Source organism: Perognathus longimembris, chromosome 28 (assembly GCF_023159225.1).
Source record: "Perognathus longimembris pacificus isolate PPM17 chromosome 28, ASM2315922v1, whole genome shotgun sequence".
Lineage (NCBI taxonomy): Eukaryota > Metazoa > Chordata > Mammalia > Rodentia > Heteromyidae > Perognathus > Perognathus longimembris.
In genome coordinates this window covers 17627803-17643691 of record NC_063188.1, presented here as the reverse complement: position 1 = coordinate 17643691, position 15889 = coordinate 17627803, and the positions used below count along the sequence as shown (strand labels likewise).

The 15889-nt window shown below is 40.0% G+C and overlaps 1 protein-coding gene across 7 annotated transcripts in view; it reads left to right on the top strand.

Moving 5' to 3' along the window:
* Ocrl (OCRL inositol polyphosphate-5-phosphatase) overlaps positions 1 to 15883 on the top strand; it is a 46198-nt gene extending 30315 nt beyond the window's left edge. For 4 of the 7 annotated variants that reach the window (XM_048336113.1, XM_048336116.1, XM_048336115.1 and 1 more), the window contains 9 exons: positions 777 to 887; positions 1715 to 1880; positions 2140 to 2375; positions 8490 to 8513; positions 11697 to 11813; positions 12590 to 12674; positions 13923 to 14050; positions 14775 to 14886; positions 15090 to 15883. In XM_048336113.1, coding sequence (XP_048192070.1) covers positions 777 to 887; positions 1715 to 1880; positions 2140 to 2375; positions 8490 to 8513; positions 11697 to 11813; positions 12590 to 12674; positions 13923 to 14050; positions 14775 to 14886; positions 15090 to 15214 — 1104 coding nt within the window. In that variant the 3' untranslated portion in view covers positions 15215 to 15883. Of the gene's footprint in view, positions 1 to 776; positions 888 to 1714; positions 1881 to 2139; positions 2376 to 8489; positions 8514 to 11696; positions 11814 to 11927; positions 12559 to 12589; positions 12675 to 13922; positions 14051 to 14774; positions 14887 to 15089 lie in introns of those variants that run through there. The other 3 variants (XM_048336114.1, XM_048336117.1, XM_048336118.1) reach the window with 3 other exon arrangements.
* The last annotated feature ends 6 nt before the right edge of the window (positions 15884 to 15889 follow it).

Below are 15889 nucleotides of genomic sequence, written 5' to 3'. Positions count from 1 at the left end.
ACTAACATAACATACCTTGGCCATTATGTAGTCTGAGCAGTGATACGATTTTTGGCATTGAGTATAGCAGCTAATGGAGTTTAGTGCTTTAATCCCATTTTCTACAATTTCACTCCTTTCTGAAAATTGTTAAGTGTATTTTCACACAGTCATTTTATGCAATGTGAAAAAATATTTTTTTACCAACATCATCACATTTTCTCTAGTGGCAAATGCTTTAATAATAGAACAAAAATATTTGTCCAAAATATTTTCTTTTACTTGTGCAGGTACTAAGGCTTGAATTCAGGGCCTAGGCACTGTCCCATAGATTTTTCAGCTCACAGCAGATGCTCTACCACTTGAGCCACAGCTCCACTTCTGGCTCTTTTTGCTGGTTAATTGGAGATAAGAGCCTCATAGACTTTCCTGTCCTGGCTTGGTTTGAGCCACCAGTACCCAGTCCAAATATTATTACCATGCTTCTTAACTCAGACATTTAACTTTTACCTAGTTTAGCCTTACCTTTAAGTGTTTATTAATTTGGTTTATGTTTGATGTTGTAACTTTTTAATTGTTAGGCTCTTAGAGAAGTTGAAAGTGCACAAGACTAAATAATGATCTGTTTTCTTGCAGGTGAATGTTGTGGATGAAGCAAACTATTAAAGTTGTGGAGGACGTTGTTCGCATCTGTTTATTTTAAATGGTTCCTCTAATAATCAGGTTTAAATAGAGCATTCCAAAAGGAGATAAACTAGATGCATATAAGACTGAAAAGAGGGTTCATTTTCTTTTAGGTGAAGGTTGTGGATGAACGGAGGTATCGGAAAGTCTTTGAAGATATTGTACGAATCATGGACAGAATGGAAAATGACTTCCTTCCTTCTTTAGAGCTCAGCAGAAGGGAGGTAAGCAAAAATATGTAGCTACTTATCTACTGCCCTTAGTGGTTAGCATATAGGAAACTGTTATTTAGAATAGGCATCACAGGGGGCTGGGAATGTGGCTTAGCAGTAGAGTGCTCGCCTAGCATGCATGAAGCCCTGAGTTCGATTCCTCAGCACCACATACCCAGAAAAAGCCAGAAGTGGCGCTGTGATAGAGTGCTAGCCTTGAGCAAAAAAATTAAAAAAGAAGCCAGATACAGTGCTCAAGCCCTGAGTCCAAACCCCAGGACTGGCAAAAAAGAAAGAAAGAAAGAAAAGGCATCCAGGCAAAGTAACTAAGACCATGTAAGCTAGAGTCACACTGCCTCCATCCCGGTCCAACACTAGTACTTAGTAGATACAGGAAGTATCCTAGTCACTTGGAGCAGCTTGCTTTTCTGGCTTAAGGAGCTGTGTGAGGAATACATGAGTTAATACGTGTGAAATTCTTAGAACAGTACCTGACACCTAGTAAGCCCTCAAACTAGTCACTCTTATTCAATATTTCAGAGTTGCTGAGTAGTTTGTATCTCAGGGCCCATGGACTTGATTGTAGAATGAACATCCTGGACCAAGGTTATATCACCCTCTTAGGATCCCAGGAAAAACCACCTAACCCCTCTATTGGTTTGACTTTTATTATGTATAAAAGTCAGCGATGTGGAGTTGGCTTAGTCACTGTATGCATATAGCATTTACTCATCTGGTTAATAATTATCTTATTCTTTATTCATATTCTCTATGGAATAATCCAACTGACTGACTTCCCCTACTAGTGATGCATGGTGTGTTTGTCTGTTATTCCCCAGTTTGTGTTTGAGAATGTGAAGTTTCGACAACTACAAAAGGAGAAGTTCCAGATCAGCAACAATGGACAGGTTCCCTGCCATTTTTCTTTCATCCCTAAACTTAATGACTCCCAGTACTGCAAGCCATGGCTTCGGGCAGAACCTTTTGAGGGCTACTTGGAGCCAAGTGAGTTTTTCCTTTACCATTGTCTCTGACTGTCATCTCCTGAAGATTTCCACCCCCTTGGTTTAACTTTTTGTTTTCTAACCATGTCTCTTACCGTCACTGTCATATTCTTGGTGATAGCTGTTTTGGGTGTCCAAACTCTTCTCCTTTATTGCTTGGTGATTTTTTTTAGAAGACACTAGTTCTATCAATTCTCATACCCTTTTTGCACTTCCACTGGAAGTTTCTGTATTACTATGTATGATCTCTTGCATTTCAGATGAGACAGTGGACATTTCTCTTGATGTGTATGTCAGCAAGGACTCTGTCACCATCTTGAACTCAGGGGAAGATAAGATCGAAGATATTCTTGTACTTCATCTGGATCGAGGCAAAGATTACTTCTTGACCATCAGTGGAAATTATCTCCCAAGTTGTTTTGGCACATCTTTAGAAGCTTTGTGCCGAATGAAAAGACCAATCCGAGAAGTTCCTGTCACCAAACTCATAGACTTGGTAAGGAGCATCCCGAGACAGAAACCTTTACATACAATTTTCATATTTAAGTAATGACTTCATTATTCACTCTTTTGAACACAGGGTCTGTTATATGTTAGGGAAGAATCACTTTATCCTAATACTGCTTAGATTAAGTGTGAGAGGCTAATCTGTAGTTAATAGATTATATTAAACTTACCAAGTAAGATAAAAATTTCCCTTTGAAGGCATAATACTTATTAAGTTTTCCTACTCGAGTCATTTTGTATAAATTGCCATGTAGATTGTGTGTCATGCAGTATTATCCTCATTAAGCATCTGAAAAAACTCAGACATAGGGACAGTAGCTTACCTAAAGACAAATAAGTTAAAAAAGAGTTTCTGACTCCTCCGTGTATTACATTATATCTAATCATAGGAAATATTCACTGTTTATGAGGACCTAGACCTATAATGGAACCCTGAAGTACCAGCATAAAGTACAGGTTCCTTTGCCACTCACCTCTGGCATCAATCAGGATCTCAATTGGGAGCTCAAGGGCTATGCATTTAATCAGCATCCCACATAGTAATCATGCTTTGAGACTTAGTATTTATTAATGTGACTCATCCTATGAAGAACTTTATTCTAAATGAAACTATGATTGGATTTGTGTGTAGTCCTTTTAGGGCTATAGATGTATATCCTTGGTCTTTACCAAAGAAAATGAGGTGAAGTAATAGCCATATGTTATAGTTAACACTAGTATTCTTGTTGATCTTTGTGGCTAGTACAGAGGGCAGGCTGCTGGCTTGTCTGAGTGTGATCTCTTCTGTTGCCATGGAATTGTTTTAGGTGTGACTCAGATAGCAGATGAAAGCATTTGAGTCCAGTCCTAGCGTTTTTTTTCTGAGAATTATACTTGTTTCCCTAGAGCCCTCAAGACTGTTTCACCTCTGAGAGAAAATCATTTTCTTCAGAAATTCATATCCTGCTATTCTGTTGTATCTCGCCATGGTTTTCTCTTCTTCCACTATATTTCTGTCTTTCAAATTTAGTGTTTCATCTATTATCATACATTTGGAATGATGGTTTTTCTACCCTCACTCCTTTACCTCAAACACCATTTCCTAGCTGTCCTTGTCCCAGCTTTTTATGAAAATTGACATATATGTGGGGCGGGGGGGAAACAAAAGAAAAACAGTGAACCCCTGCATGTCTCTCATACCTATGCACAAAAACATCTGTCGTGCCATTTGAAATTAACACTTCAGTCCACATCTCTTTTAAGTAAAAAGATACATTCCTACATATACATACCACCAATATTACACCTGAAAAGATGAACAGTTATCCAGCCAGGCATGATAGTGTTCTCTTGGAGTCTCACTAAAGACTTGAGGAACCCAAATTTGAGGCCAGCCTAGGCCACACAGTTCTTAGGCAGTTCAACTACTGAGGTGTATAGCAAGACATTAGCTCACAAAATCAAAAATGAAAACCCATAATCCCAGTACTACTTAATAACATCGAGTCTTCCAGTTGAACCCACAATTTCCTTTATAGCTTTCTTTAAATCAGGAGGTGGTAATGCCAAGGAGTTGTTTATGCTAAGGAAGAGCCCTAGTGTCAGACTATATCCCCAGCCTTCTTAAGCCAAAATGCAAATATTTATGTAGTCTACCCGGTGAGGTCTGTTTGGTCTAAATCAAAGGAAAAAAACCTTTAGTGCCATCACTCCTTCTTTTGGTGCTTGGAATAATGCTATTTATTTTTAAAAGGGTTCCATGTAGCCCCCTAGTCAAGGTCATACCACTAGGATCCTAAATTCTGATTGTTTGTTTTTTTTTGCTAGTCCTGGGGCTTGGACTCAGGACCTGAGCACTGTCCCTGGCTTGAGCCACAGCACCACTTCCAGCTTTTTCTGTTTATGTGGTGCTTAGCAATCGAACCCAGGGTTTTGTGCATGCTAGGCGAGCACTCTACCTCTAAGCCACATTCCAAGCCCTGATTGTTTCTTAATAATATTTGTGTGTGTGTGTGTGTGCCTATCCTGGGGCTTGAACCCAGGGTCTGGAGCTGTCTCTGAGGGGTTCTTTTGCTCAAGGCTAGCGTTTTACCACTTGAGCCACAGCTGGGCTTCCTGATTAATTGGTTAATTGGAAAGAAGAGTCTCACGAACTTTCCTATCTGGGCTGGCCTTGAACCATAATCCTTAGATCTTAGCCTCTTGGGTAGCTAGGATTACAAGTATGAGCCACGGGCATACTATATACTCTCTCTCCCTCTTTTATTTCCTATAAACTTTAACCCAGCTTATTTTTGCTTAGAGTTAATGGTGGCATGTTAAATACTCTTTGCTTTAATTTTTCCATATTCTAGAGGGAGGATTAATCAGCATAAAACTTTTTTTTTATTTTACAAGAAACGAATTATAATACATTCTACAACATTTGTCCACAAATAGAAAGTCATGAAACTCATGAGGGAAGTCAGTGGATCCTCAAGGAGCTTAGTTTTTTTCTTTTTGTGAATAAGTGATTCATTGTTAAAAATCACTTTTGTGCCAGTCCTGGGGCTTGAACTCAGGGCCTGGGCACTGTTCCTGAGCTTTTTATGCTCAAGGCTACTGCTTTACCACTTGAACCACAGCTCCAACTCTGGCTCTTTTGGGGTGCCTAATTGGAGATAAGAGTTTCATGGACTTTACTGCCCACGCTGGCTTCAAACCATGATCCTCAGATCTCAGACTTTTGAATAGTTAGTATTACAGTTGTAAGTCACCATGCACAGCTCTAAAATAATTTTTAATTATAGAATTGCTGAGTTTTTCTTAAATTCACAAATTCTTTTGAACTTTTATTTTGTAGGACTTAAGGTTCTTTTCACAGCCTGTTGCATTTCAATCTTTTTAAATTCCTATATCATTGATGAAGAAGTAGTCCATATTAGCAGTCTGAGTGAGTACATAAGAAATCTAAATAGTCAATAGCCCATTCTCAGTCTTTTTCTACTCTCTTTTTACTTGGTTTTGACTTTCTGAATGTTTCTTTAAGCCTAATGTTTGTTCGTTTTTTTCTAAGATCCAATATGTTATTTCAAATCTTATGACACAGTACTATTGGTAGTGCTACCTGTCCTCTCTTGTAATATGTCCTGTAATATTAGTGAAGCTAGATGGCAGTTGCTCATGCCTGTAAAGCTAGCTACTCAGGAGGTTAAGATCTAAGGATTATGGTTCAAAGCCATCTGGGGCAGGAAAGGCTGTGAGACTCTTATCTCCAGTTAATTACCAAAAAAGCTGTAAGTGGAGCTGTGGCTCAAGTGGTAGAGCACTAGCCTTGAGCACAAAAACTCAAGGAGAGTGCCTAGGCCCTGAGTTCAAGCCCCAGGACCAAGGACAGGGATGGGAGAGACAAACTGGAGGAAGGTAAAGGAAAGGGTGACCTTGTCCAAAAAAAGGAGATGTACTTATCTGACTTATGAAATGGTAGGCTATCTGTGCAACACCTTGATAATAGCAATAATTTTTATGTATACTTGCTTGTGTCATATAGCTAAATTCCAAAGCATAGTTAATAGAACACTTGGCTGGAGATGATCCAAGCATTGTCATTCTTGACTGACTAATGTCCAGTGTATTTGCTATGTCTATATTTTGGAAAGTCATTTAAAATGAATGTGCTGCACCTTGAAATCTTTCTTAAGGACTGTTTACTCCAGTCCTTATATGCTATAAGAAAAATCTATTGATTGGGGCTGGGAATATAGCCTAGTGGTAAAGTGCTCGCCTTGTATGCATGAAACCCTGGGTTCGATTCCTCAGCACCACATATATAGAAAATGGCCAGAAGTGGCACTGTGGCTCAAGTGGTAGAGTGCTAGCCTTGAGCAAAAAAGAAGCCAGGGACAGTGCTCAGGCCCTGAGTTCAAGCCCCTGGACTGGCAAAAAAAAATCATCTATTGATTGACTAATCTATGTAAAAATAATTGTCAGAATCAGCCTATTTTTATTAATGAATATTTGATGCTTATAACATTATCTAGAAGTAAGTGCAGAACATATGAATAAAATAAATTAGAAAAGTAATTTGGGCTTAATGATAGAAATATTCTCAATCAAGTCCAAGTATTTAAGAAACTTGTATTTACATATTATGTGAGTGGGCAAAAGGGACATCTTGAATAAAGGGTGAAAGGCCAAAATGAAAAGACAATATATGAAATATGCTAATATTTCTCTAGAATGACTGAAAAGTAAGGATGAAAGCTGAGTCTGTAAGATGAGGGCAGGCCATAGATAATGTTGAAGTCAGCACATGAGCTTATGCTTTCACCTGAGGGCATCTAGAAGCTTTAGAAGGCTTTGAGGATTAGCATGAGGTTGTAAAGTGATGTATTGGGAGGAACATTCTGGTGTTGCTTATAGAACTGTCAGATCTGGTTATAGGTTTTGGATTAAATATAAAGATGAAAATATTTGAGGGCTGGATAACTTTTAATGTCTTGGGAGCATATTGACTAGGAGGAGATAAAACATTTTAATAACAGCTTGGTGGTGAATTCACCCCTGTTGAATCTCTTCACTTGCTGTTTACTTTGCCTTACTGATCTGACCACTCGTTTCCTGGCCTGTTAAGAGTATGGTTAGTTATATTATATTATTATATGAACTAATCCTTTTGAGAACTTCAGTTTCCATTCGGTTGTGGGTGAGGTTATTTTAAAATTCTAATCTCCCATGTCTAAATAACTCTATTGTATTATTTTAGCTGCATTTACTAGAGTAAAGGCTAGGGTAAAGAATGATTTGCATTTCATTGTGATATACCATTGTTGCCTCACTGGGGAATTTGCTCCCCCCCTTTTTTTAATGTGAGCATCATGTAGCTTTTTGCAAAGGGCAGACATTTCTACCCTTTTCTTAAAGGTCATTGAACTAAATAGATTTTACTTATCTTAGAACCACTTTAGTAGTAGGCTTTTTATTATGAAGGTTTCCTGGTATTTCTGTTTACAAAACTGTGACTAGTGTTGTATGAAATATTCTTTATATCTCCTTATGCCTATACCCAGAGGAATAAAGTCTCAATGTAGATTTCCTGTTCTCCATCAGTACTTAATTGGTCTTTTTGATTCTTCTTTATAGATTTTTTTAATCCATTCCTTTTCTTGGGATGCTGGGGATTGAACCCAGGGCCTCACATATACTAGGCAAGCACTCCACCACTGAGCTATATCCCTGCCTATCCATTAATTTGATGGCTTGCACCACTTGAGCCAAAACTCCCGCCCTGACTACTTTCAATCCATATACAATTTGCAATAAAGCCAGGTGCTTGTGGCTCACACTTGCAATCCTAGTTACTCAGGGGGCTGGTATCTGAGTATTCTGGTTGGCAGCCAGCTCAGGCAGGAAAGTCTGCAAGACTCTTATCTCCAATTAATCACCAAAAACCTGAAAGTGCATCTGTGGCTCACTGGGTAGAGCACCAGCTTAGGGCAAAAAAAGCTATTTCCCCCTTTCACCTGCTTCTCTTTTGTACCTGTTATACCCATTAGAAAAACAAAAATAGGTGAAATAATGGATCTTCTGATCTACAAAGGCCTAGGATGAGATTCATTTACATTTTGGAAGAGTTTTCAAATCTGGGGAGTCTGGGGCGGGGCTACCAGGAGGGAGTTGGCTATGAGGAAGTGGAAACTCACTTGGAGCATTGCTTAGGAGGCTAACTGGGGTGGAAGGATCTGCTTCTGAATGGTCACTCTCAGCTCCACAGACACACTCTTCCAAGGAGATAGCATTAGGACACGGTAAGAAGTACACAATGCAGCAGCAGAACAGGAAGTGTCCTCAGTAGGTATTTGGCTGAGTCTGCTGTCACAAGGTTCAAACTAAGCCTACACCAATGTGTTTCTTGAGTGATATTTCCAATAAACTGCATAAAAAAGTTAATGTGTATATTAGAGAACTTTACATATGGACCATATGTTGCATTTTCAAGCCCTAATTTATTTGAGGAATCCAAAGCTTTTAAAAGTATATGTGTCTAGGAAGCTAGTGAGTTCTAATGCTGATCTGTTTCTAATTCTGTAAATTAATTCTAATCATTTTCTATCTGCCAATGACTTTTCTCCTGCTCTGCTCTCAGGAAGAAGACAGCTTCCTAGAAAAGGTAATGCAATTCATTGCTGCTTATGAGAGTTTCCTTGTGCTTGATTAACACTTAACTCTGGTCCCTGGAACTTGTCCTTAGGCCTTCCCATATCAGAGACCTCTGACTCGGTGAGAATCCCTTAAAGTCCTCCCCGCTACCTTTAAGCATGTTCAAAGTATAGGAAAAATGTTTGTAGACTTGTCAAGTTATTGGGACTAAGTATATAAGAGCAACACAATTCAAGGTTCCAGGTTTACTTTTTTTTTCTCATGGAACCCAGGGCTTCGTGCATGCTAGCAAATGCATTACTGCTGAGCTACATCCCAGCCAGATTAGCATTTTAGAGCTTGAGAAATAAGTACTATCTTGTGTGTTTGGTGCTGGGGACTGCACCCAGGACTGAGCTACATCTCCAGCTTCTGAAGCAGGGGAAGGCTTCCTCATTTCTGTTGCATTAAGAGTGAGTTGGAGTCCATGTTAGTGATAATTAATTACTAAAAGGCTACATACATAACGTCAAGAATAGAGTTTGGGGACTGGGAATATGGCCTAGTGGCAAGAGAGCTCACCTCATATACATGAAGCCCTGGGTTTGATTCTCCAGCACTACATATATAGAAAACGGCCAGAAGTGGCGCTGTGGCTCAAGTGGCAGAGTGCTAGCCTTGAGCAAGAAGAAGCCAGGGACAGTGCTCAGGCCCAGGACTGGCAAAAAAAAAAAAAGGAATAGAGTTTGGAGTAGAATTATGGAGCTAAATAACCTCATCAGGAATCTACTCTCCTTCCTGTAATACGGGGGCCCAGAAGGGTTGAAAACCTGGTAAAAGTCATACTTGTCCTGATAGTAGGGTAGAAGGCAGTAGTACTCAGGTTTCCTGAGTGTCCAGTGAAGGGCACCTTTTACAGTTCTCACAGCCTGTCCATGTTCAGCTGGAGAGTTCTGGGCTCCACACAAGAAGAGGTACATGGACTTGGTAAACATCCTACAGCACTTTCATATACTATCCAACCTAAGATCCCCTCCATGTGGTGAATTTAAATGCTTCTTGGTATTTGGTTTTCATGCTTTAGTTATTAGCATTGCCAAAGACTAGGCTTATTATGTCGTGAATATGTCTTGTGGAAAGAAGCAAAATGTCTTGGTTTCCATTTGAAAGTCAGAGTCCATTATAACTTGAGGAATTTAAAAAAAGTATTTCTTTCTCCATTTTCTTATTATATCTTTCTCAAAACTTCAGAGACTCAGTATGACATTTTGTTTTACCACACGTGAATTTGAAAATGTGTAGTGGATGGTGTGTATAACCTACTGACATTTTATTAACCTTTTTAAACCATTAAGAATTGAGACAGCTGTTTTCCAGGCTTTCCCTATTAAGAGCAGTCTATATTCTGTCTGTTCATCTTAGACAGTGCCTTGTGTTGTCTTAATGCCTTAGTACAAGAAAAGTTTCAGTTAGATGTCAGATATTTTTGAAAGTACATGAATCAGTGATGAATAATTTATATATGATAAATGTGGAGGCATCTGCTAAAGGATCTGTACACACATGTCATTTAATCCAGAGAGTTAGCAGCATGAAAGGTATGGGCTCCAATATCATGTGGCTTCCCACATTTAAAATGTGCTACCATAATGAAGTCAGTGGATGGGCTACAGGCAAAAGTTATGGTGACTACACAGAATAGGAATACCATAATAGAATCCCAGGGAAAAAAAGAAAGCAGAGTAAATGTAAAAATAGATAGAGCCAGGTGCCAGTAACATTAACTTCTAATCCCAGCTAGTCAGGATGCTGAGATCTGAGGATCGTGGTTCAGAACCAGTTCAGGCATAAAAGTCCACAAGACTCTTATCTCCAGTTAACCAGGTAAAAGCCAGAAGTGGAGGCATGTCTCTAGCAGTAGAGTGCCAGCCTTCAGTGAAAAAGCTAAGGAACAGCACCTAGGCCCTGAATTCAAGCCCTATACCCAGCACACACACAAAAATATGTAGAGAGAGATTTTAAAGGGTGACAAGGTACTATACTCCCTTCTCTTCCTTATTTCGTGTAGAAAGACACAGCAGCTTTAAGAACTCCTCAGTGCTTATTAGAGACCTCTGTGCTGCTGTAGTATACATGTTCTCTGTGTTGGTAGTGAAATGCTCATTTCTTTTCCCTTAATGTTTTTATGGCTAGAGGTTGTGGATGGAATTTACAGGGTGCACAGTGCTGGACAAGTATCTCCTAAAGTTGTGGAAGAGAGGAGGGTGAAAAGAAATATAGTCATAGTTTTCTCCCATAAGAGTTTTCTAAAGGCTGCCTTCAGATACCTTTCAGCCTACTTTGGATATCTTTTTGATATAATTGATATTACTTGGGTATGTAAACATAAGATAACAAGGTTGGGTTTCTTTGAGTGCTAGGGAAAAACTTGAGTTTATTTCCTAACCATCTTTAACTTTGAATTTGATATGTTATGTCACTTCTAGATTTGCCTCATGTTATTTCAGAAAAATCTAACAGATAGTAGAAAGGTAGGTATAAGGAATAAAACCCCCTAGAAATTTCTGCTGATCTATTAATTTAAACAATAACTCTTGGAATTAGACTGTAGACTTTTCGTGATTTTTCTGGATCTTCAGCTGCTATATTTCAGTTTGTTATTTTCAGATCTTAAGTCTTACAAGTTTTAGGGCTTAACAGTAGAAATTATGTCAAGCCTAAAGTATTCATGTTTGTGGGTCTCATGTCAAGACTTTGCTTTAATCCATGAGAACTAAAGCACCTCAATTAAAACAACACTGAAAATGGAAGAGTAATTTAAAAGCAAACAGAAACCTAAGTGTGAACCTGGTTCTTTAAAAGACTATTTTACTGACAATTACACTTTAATGGTCCAAACTCACCATTTGTGTGTGTATTCTACTGTGATAGTATCATGGAACATTGGTTCATTGTCACCCTTGAAAGGATTTACAACACACAGTGCATCCACATGAAAAATATCATAAGCTCAAATGAGTTCCTAATGGGTGAACGAAGCATTTCAGAGAGGAGATCCTTTAACTGTGGAAATCATATTGAGTGCCATCTGGTTAGGATTGTCCCCAGTGAGAAAAGAAAAAGAGAAAAAGTCTTAGGAGATGAAGATCATATCATACCTGGAAACTGGGTCTATCGCCTACCCCTTTGATTCTCAACCCTTTCCATCTATTAGGAGAAATCCCTTCTGCAAATGGTTCCCTTGGATGAAGGTACCAGTGAGAGACCCCTTCAGGTCCCCAAGGAGATCTGGCTTCTAGTAGATCACTTATTCAAATGTGCCTGTCAACAGGTAAGTGAGATAAGACCTTCCCTGAAATTTCAGAGTATATACATGTCCTGTAGGAAATTATGGTGCCTCATGTCACCACAGTGGGTTTAACTTCTCCAGTCAACCTCCACACAGCAGCACTGGAGTGCCCTAAGACTAGGTCAACATACTGTGACAGAGCCAGGACCAGAACTGAGAATGTTTACCTACTGACTCCTGACTCCTTCCCAGTGGATAGCTGAGACCCTGGGTCTATAATGCCTACTTCACTTGTCATATAGGCAGTACAGATTTTAAACTCCAAAACACACTTCTAGTCCACTGCTTTTGGTACCAAGTTTTAGTTTATCAAATCACATTCTACCCCCAGTCATTCCCCCAAAAAAGAAAACTTGGTTGGACTAAATTGAAGGGTAATGTTCTCTGACCTGCTAAAGGCCAATAGCACTTGAAAACAAGGCTTATCACAAATATGCCATTTATTCTTTCCTGCTATCCTGTCTATATCTTATTGTCTTTGGGCTATTTGCACGCTGCCTTCTTGTCCAGAGGTTCTAAGTGCAACACCTGGCTTTCTATTTTACAGGTATAGGCTCAAACCACTGAAGATCATTTTCTTGTTTGAAATAAAATTTCACATGGATTACAGAGCTGCTATAGGAAGACAATGCTGTTTTCATACTTCTATCCGTAATCATTGACATACATACAACCCTTTCCTTTTGCTTCCTGCTGCCCTCGCATTCCCTGGCAATCTCCAGCATCTCGGGTGATTATCATTTTGACTTTTTTTGTAGGAGGACCTGTTCCAAACCCCTGGAATGCAGGAAGAGTTACAGCAGATCATTGATTGTCTAGATACCAGCATTCCTGAGGTAATTCGTATCCTTTCAACCCAAGGCTTAGAATACTGCCTGGTTAATTAGCCAAACTCCTTTCTCACTTTACATTTAATTTTTCTTTTTTTTTTTGCCAGTCCTGGCCTTGGACTCAGGGCCTGAGCACTGTCCCTGGCTTCTTTTTGCTCAAGGCTAGAACACTCTGCCACTTGAGCCACAGGGACACTTCTGGCCGTTTTCCATATATGTGGTACTGGGGAATCGAACCCAGGGCTTCATGTATACGAGGCGAGCTCTCTTGCCACTAGGCCATATTCCCAGCCCTACATTTAATTTTTGTTTTTCTATATTTTCTTTCTAATTGTCTTTTATGAGAATTACCAACTATCTAGTTGTTTTTCAATCCCCACTGAGCTAAGAGGAATCGAGGAGTACCTAACAGCATTTTATTGGCAGTACTGGGGTTTTAAACTCAGGGTCTTGTGCTTGATATTGATAGGTAGAATACTACTACTTTGAGCCATGTTGCTAGCTCTTTTGTTTTTTTTTTTTTTTTGGCCAGTCCTGGGCCTTGGACTCAGGGCCTGAGCACTGTCCCTGGCTTCTTCCCGCTCAAGGCTAGCACTCTGCCACTTGAGCCACAGCGCCGCTTCTGGCCGTTTTTTCTGTATATGTGGTGCTGGGGAATCGAACCTAGGGCCTCGTGTATCCGAGGCAGGCACTTTTGCCACTAGGCTATATCCCCAGCCCTCTTTTGTTATTTTTGAGATAGACTTCTCACTTTTTAGCCTGGTTTGTCCTCAGATTACGATGCTCCTACCTATACCTCTCCATAGCTGGGACCAAGGAGTACACCATCGTACCTGAGTTCTTGATTGAAATGAGATCTTGCTAACTTTTTGCTCAGCTAACCTTGAGCCTCCATCTTCTCAGTCCCCACCTCCCAAGTATCTGGGAACCAACATGCCCAGACTAGGAACAACAACTTTGAATAAGCATGGAATGTAGCAACCACTACACTGGTACCGTTCTCCTTCATGAGGACAGGGAGAAAGATGTTAAACAGTGGCAGCAAGTTTATAGGGCCAGCCTAGTGGAAATACTCATTTAGCGGGCCCTAAAGGAGAAGTTGGGCCAAACCTCTCAAGGGACTGACCAGTTTCATAACAATTCAGCTATGGGGTACTTGGACTAGTAAATATCAGCCCCCCGCCCCATTAGGATCAGTGAGGAAAAGGTCTCTGCATGGCTTTTTTTTGGAATCACTTTTCCTTGACTGAAGGTGATACAGCTGGTAGCAATCATTCTGTAGCTGAAGCACTGCTCATTTTCCTGGAAGCCCTGCCAGAGCCAGTCATCTGCTATGAGCTGTATCAGCGATGTCTTGATTCTGCGCATGATCCGCGGATTTGCAGACAGGTGAGTTTCATTGGTCTAAGGATGTGTTTAGGGCAGTTCATCAACTCTATGATACTCTATGCCCTGTGATTCATGACAACATACCAGCATTAAGAATTGAGACTCTTGAATTTTTAGTTGTGTTATTTCCTATTATCTTTGCCACCTTTTCCCCTTGACCTAATCTCTGATTACAGCAGACCTAATAGAGTGACTATCTGAACCTTGGTATAAAAGTGGTGAAATTGATTGTACATGGAATTCTGACTGACTGCCATTACCAGGAAGGGTAGGGGACCTTTGGAAGCCTTCCTTCTGTTTCTTCTTGGCTTATATTTAGCCTTGACATGAGCTTGATGCACAATAGCTGATACTAACTAATCTATAAATCACAAGTGAGTATGGGAAGGTAGTTTCCATCAATGCCAAGTGACATTGGAGAGAAAAACCGCTCATTGGCAGTTGCGTTGGCTACCTGTCTGAGGAGGTGGGAAAAAGAATAGATAAATACCTGCCTTCATGTGAGACGTTTGAGTCTCTGATGACTGTCATTGAGCAGTATGAGCATTCTTACAATTATAATTTGGCAAGTATCATGTTATTTGTGAGTAAAACAACAGAGGGTAATGACAAAGGGGCCTGTAAGGGTTGGATTATAAGCTATTTTTCATCAACTATAAGGTCTTCTTACTCCTTTCTGCCATCTATTTTCCTCACTCCCCACCTTCCCTATTTTTAAAACCAGATAATTTCCCAGCTTCCAAGATGTCATAGAAATGTTTTCCGTTACTTGATGGCATTCCTTCGGGAACTCTTAAAATTCTCTGAATACAACAACGTCAACGCCAATATGATCGGTAAGGGTACTTCACAAGAATGACTACATATGGGGTGTTTGTGGAGGACAGTCTGTGTGCATTGTGCCTGTTATATACCTTCCTGAATGCTCAGTCACTTCCCTCCTAAAGTCCCTGTCCTCTTCTGCCCCTCCCCAACCCTGAGGTTTTGCTCAAGTCCTATCTGACACAAGGTTTCCCTTTTTCTTTCTCTCATCCCTTAGCTACTCTTTTCACTAGTCTTCTCCTAAGGCCTCCACCAAACCTCATATCAAGACAGACTACAAGTGACCGCCAGCGTGCCATCCAGTTCCTTCTGGTGTTTCTGCTTGGGAGTGATGAAGATTAAGTCTTTTCCTGCCCAAGAGTCTAGAAGAAGAAGATCTTGGGCTCCAAGTATTTCGGAATGGTTTGAAAAGTTATACGATAGGAAGGATCTTTTGCAGAATCTCAAGTTTGGTTAATAGGAAGTTTCCTAATCTCTCCTTTACCATATCCTACAGAGCAAAATACTTCTAGACATATATTGCCAAGCCAAAGTTATCATATCATATTTTGATGTCTCTGTTTTTTCTTTGTAAGGCAAAGAGGTCTGTATTTGCAATCCTTTACCCAGGGATGTGTTTGTTGCCCTCCCACCCAATTGTCATGATTGTTCTTGGTATCCTAGGCCTAGATTCTGATGTGTTTCCATCCTGGGCCTACAGGCACTACTTGCTATAGCTCAGATTTGTCTGTAGTCCTTTGTACAATGCACTTTTGACCCACTTCTCTCCATATCACTCCTTTGCACTCCCCTCCACTTGTTCTATCACCTCAAAGGAAGCTTGAGTAAGGCTAGTGACTATTTCAGTGTTTTCAATGGTTAGATCACTGTCTACATGTGGGCCATTACATATATTTGTGTATTTGTACTACAGTGGTCTCTATGTGTTGCTGTAACATTGGGCTTTTTGTGGATCCACCTGAGTGCAATCATATTGTCTAGGACCACATTTAGTAACAGAGAGAGCATCCCATGATG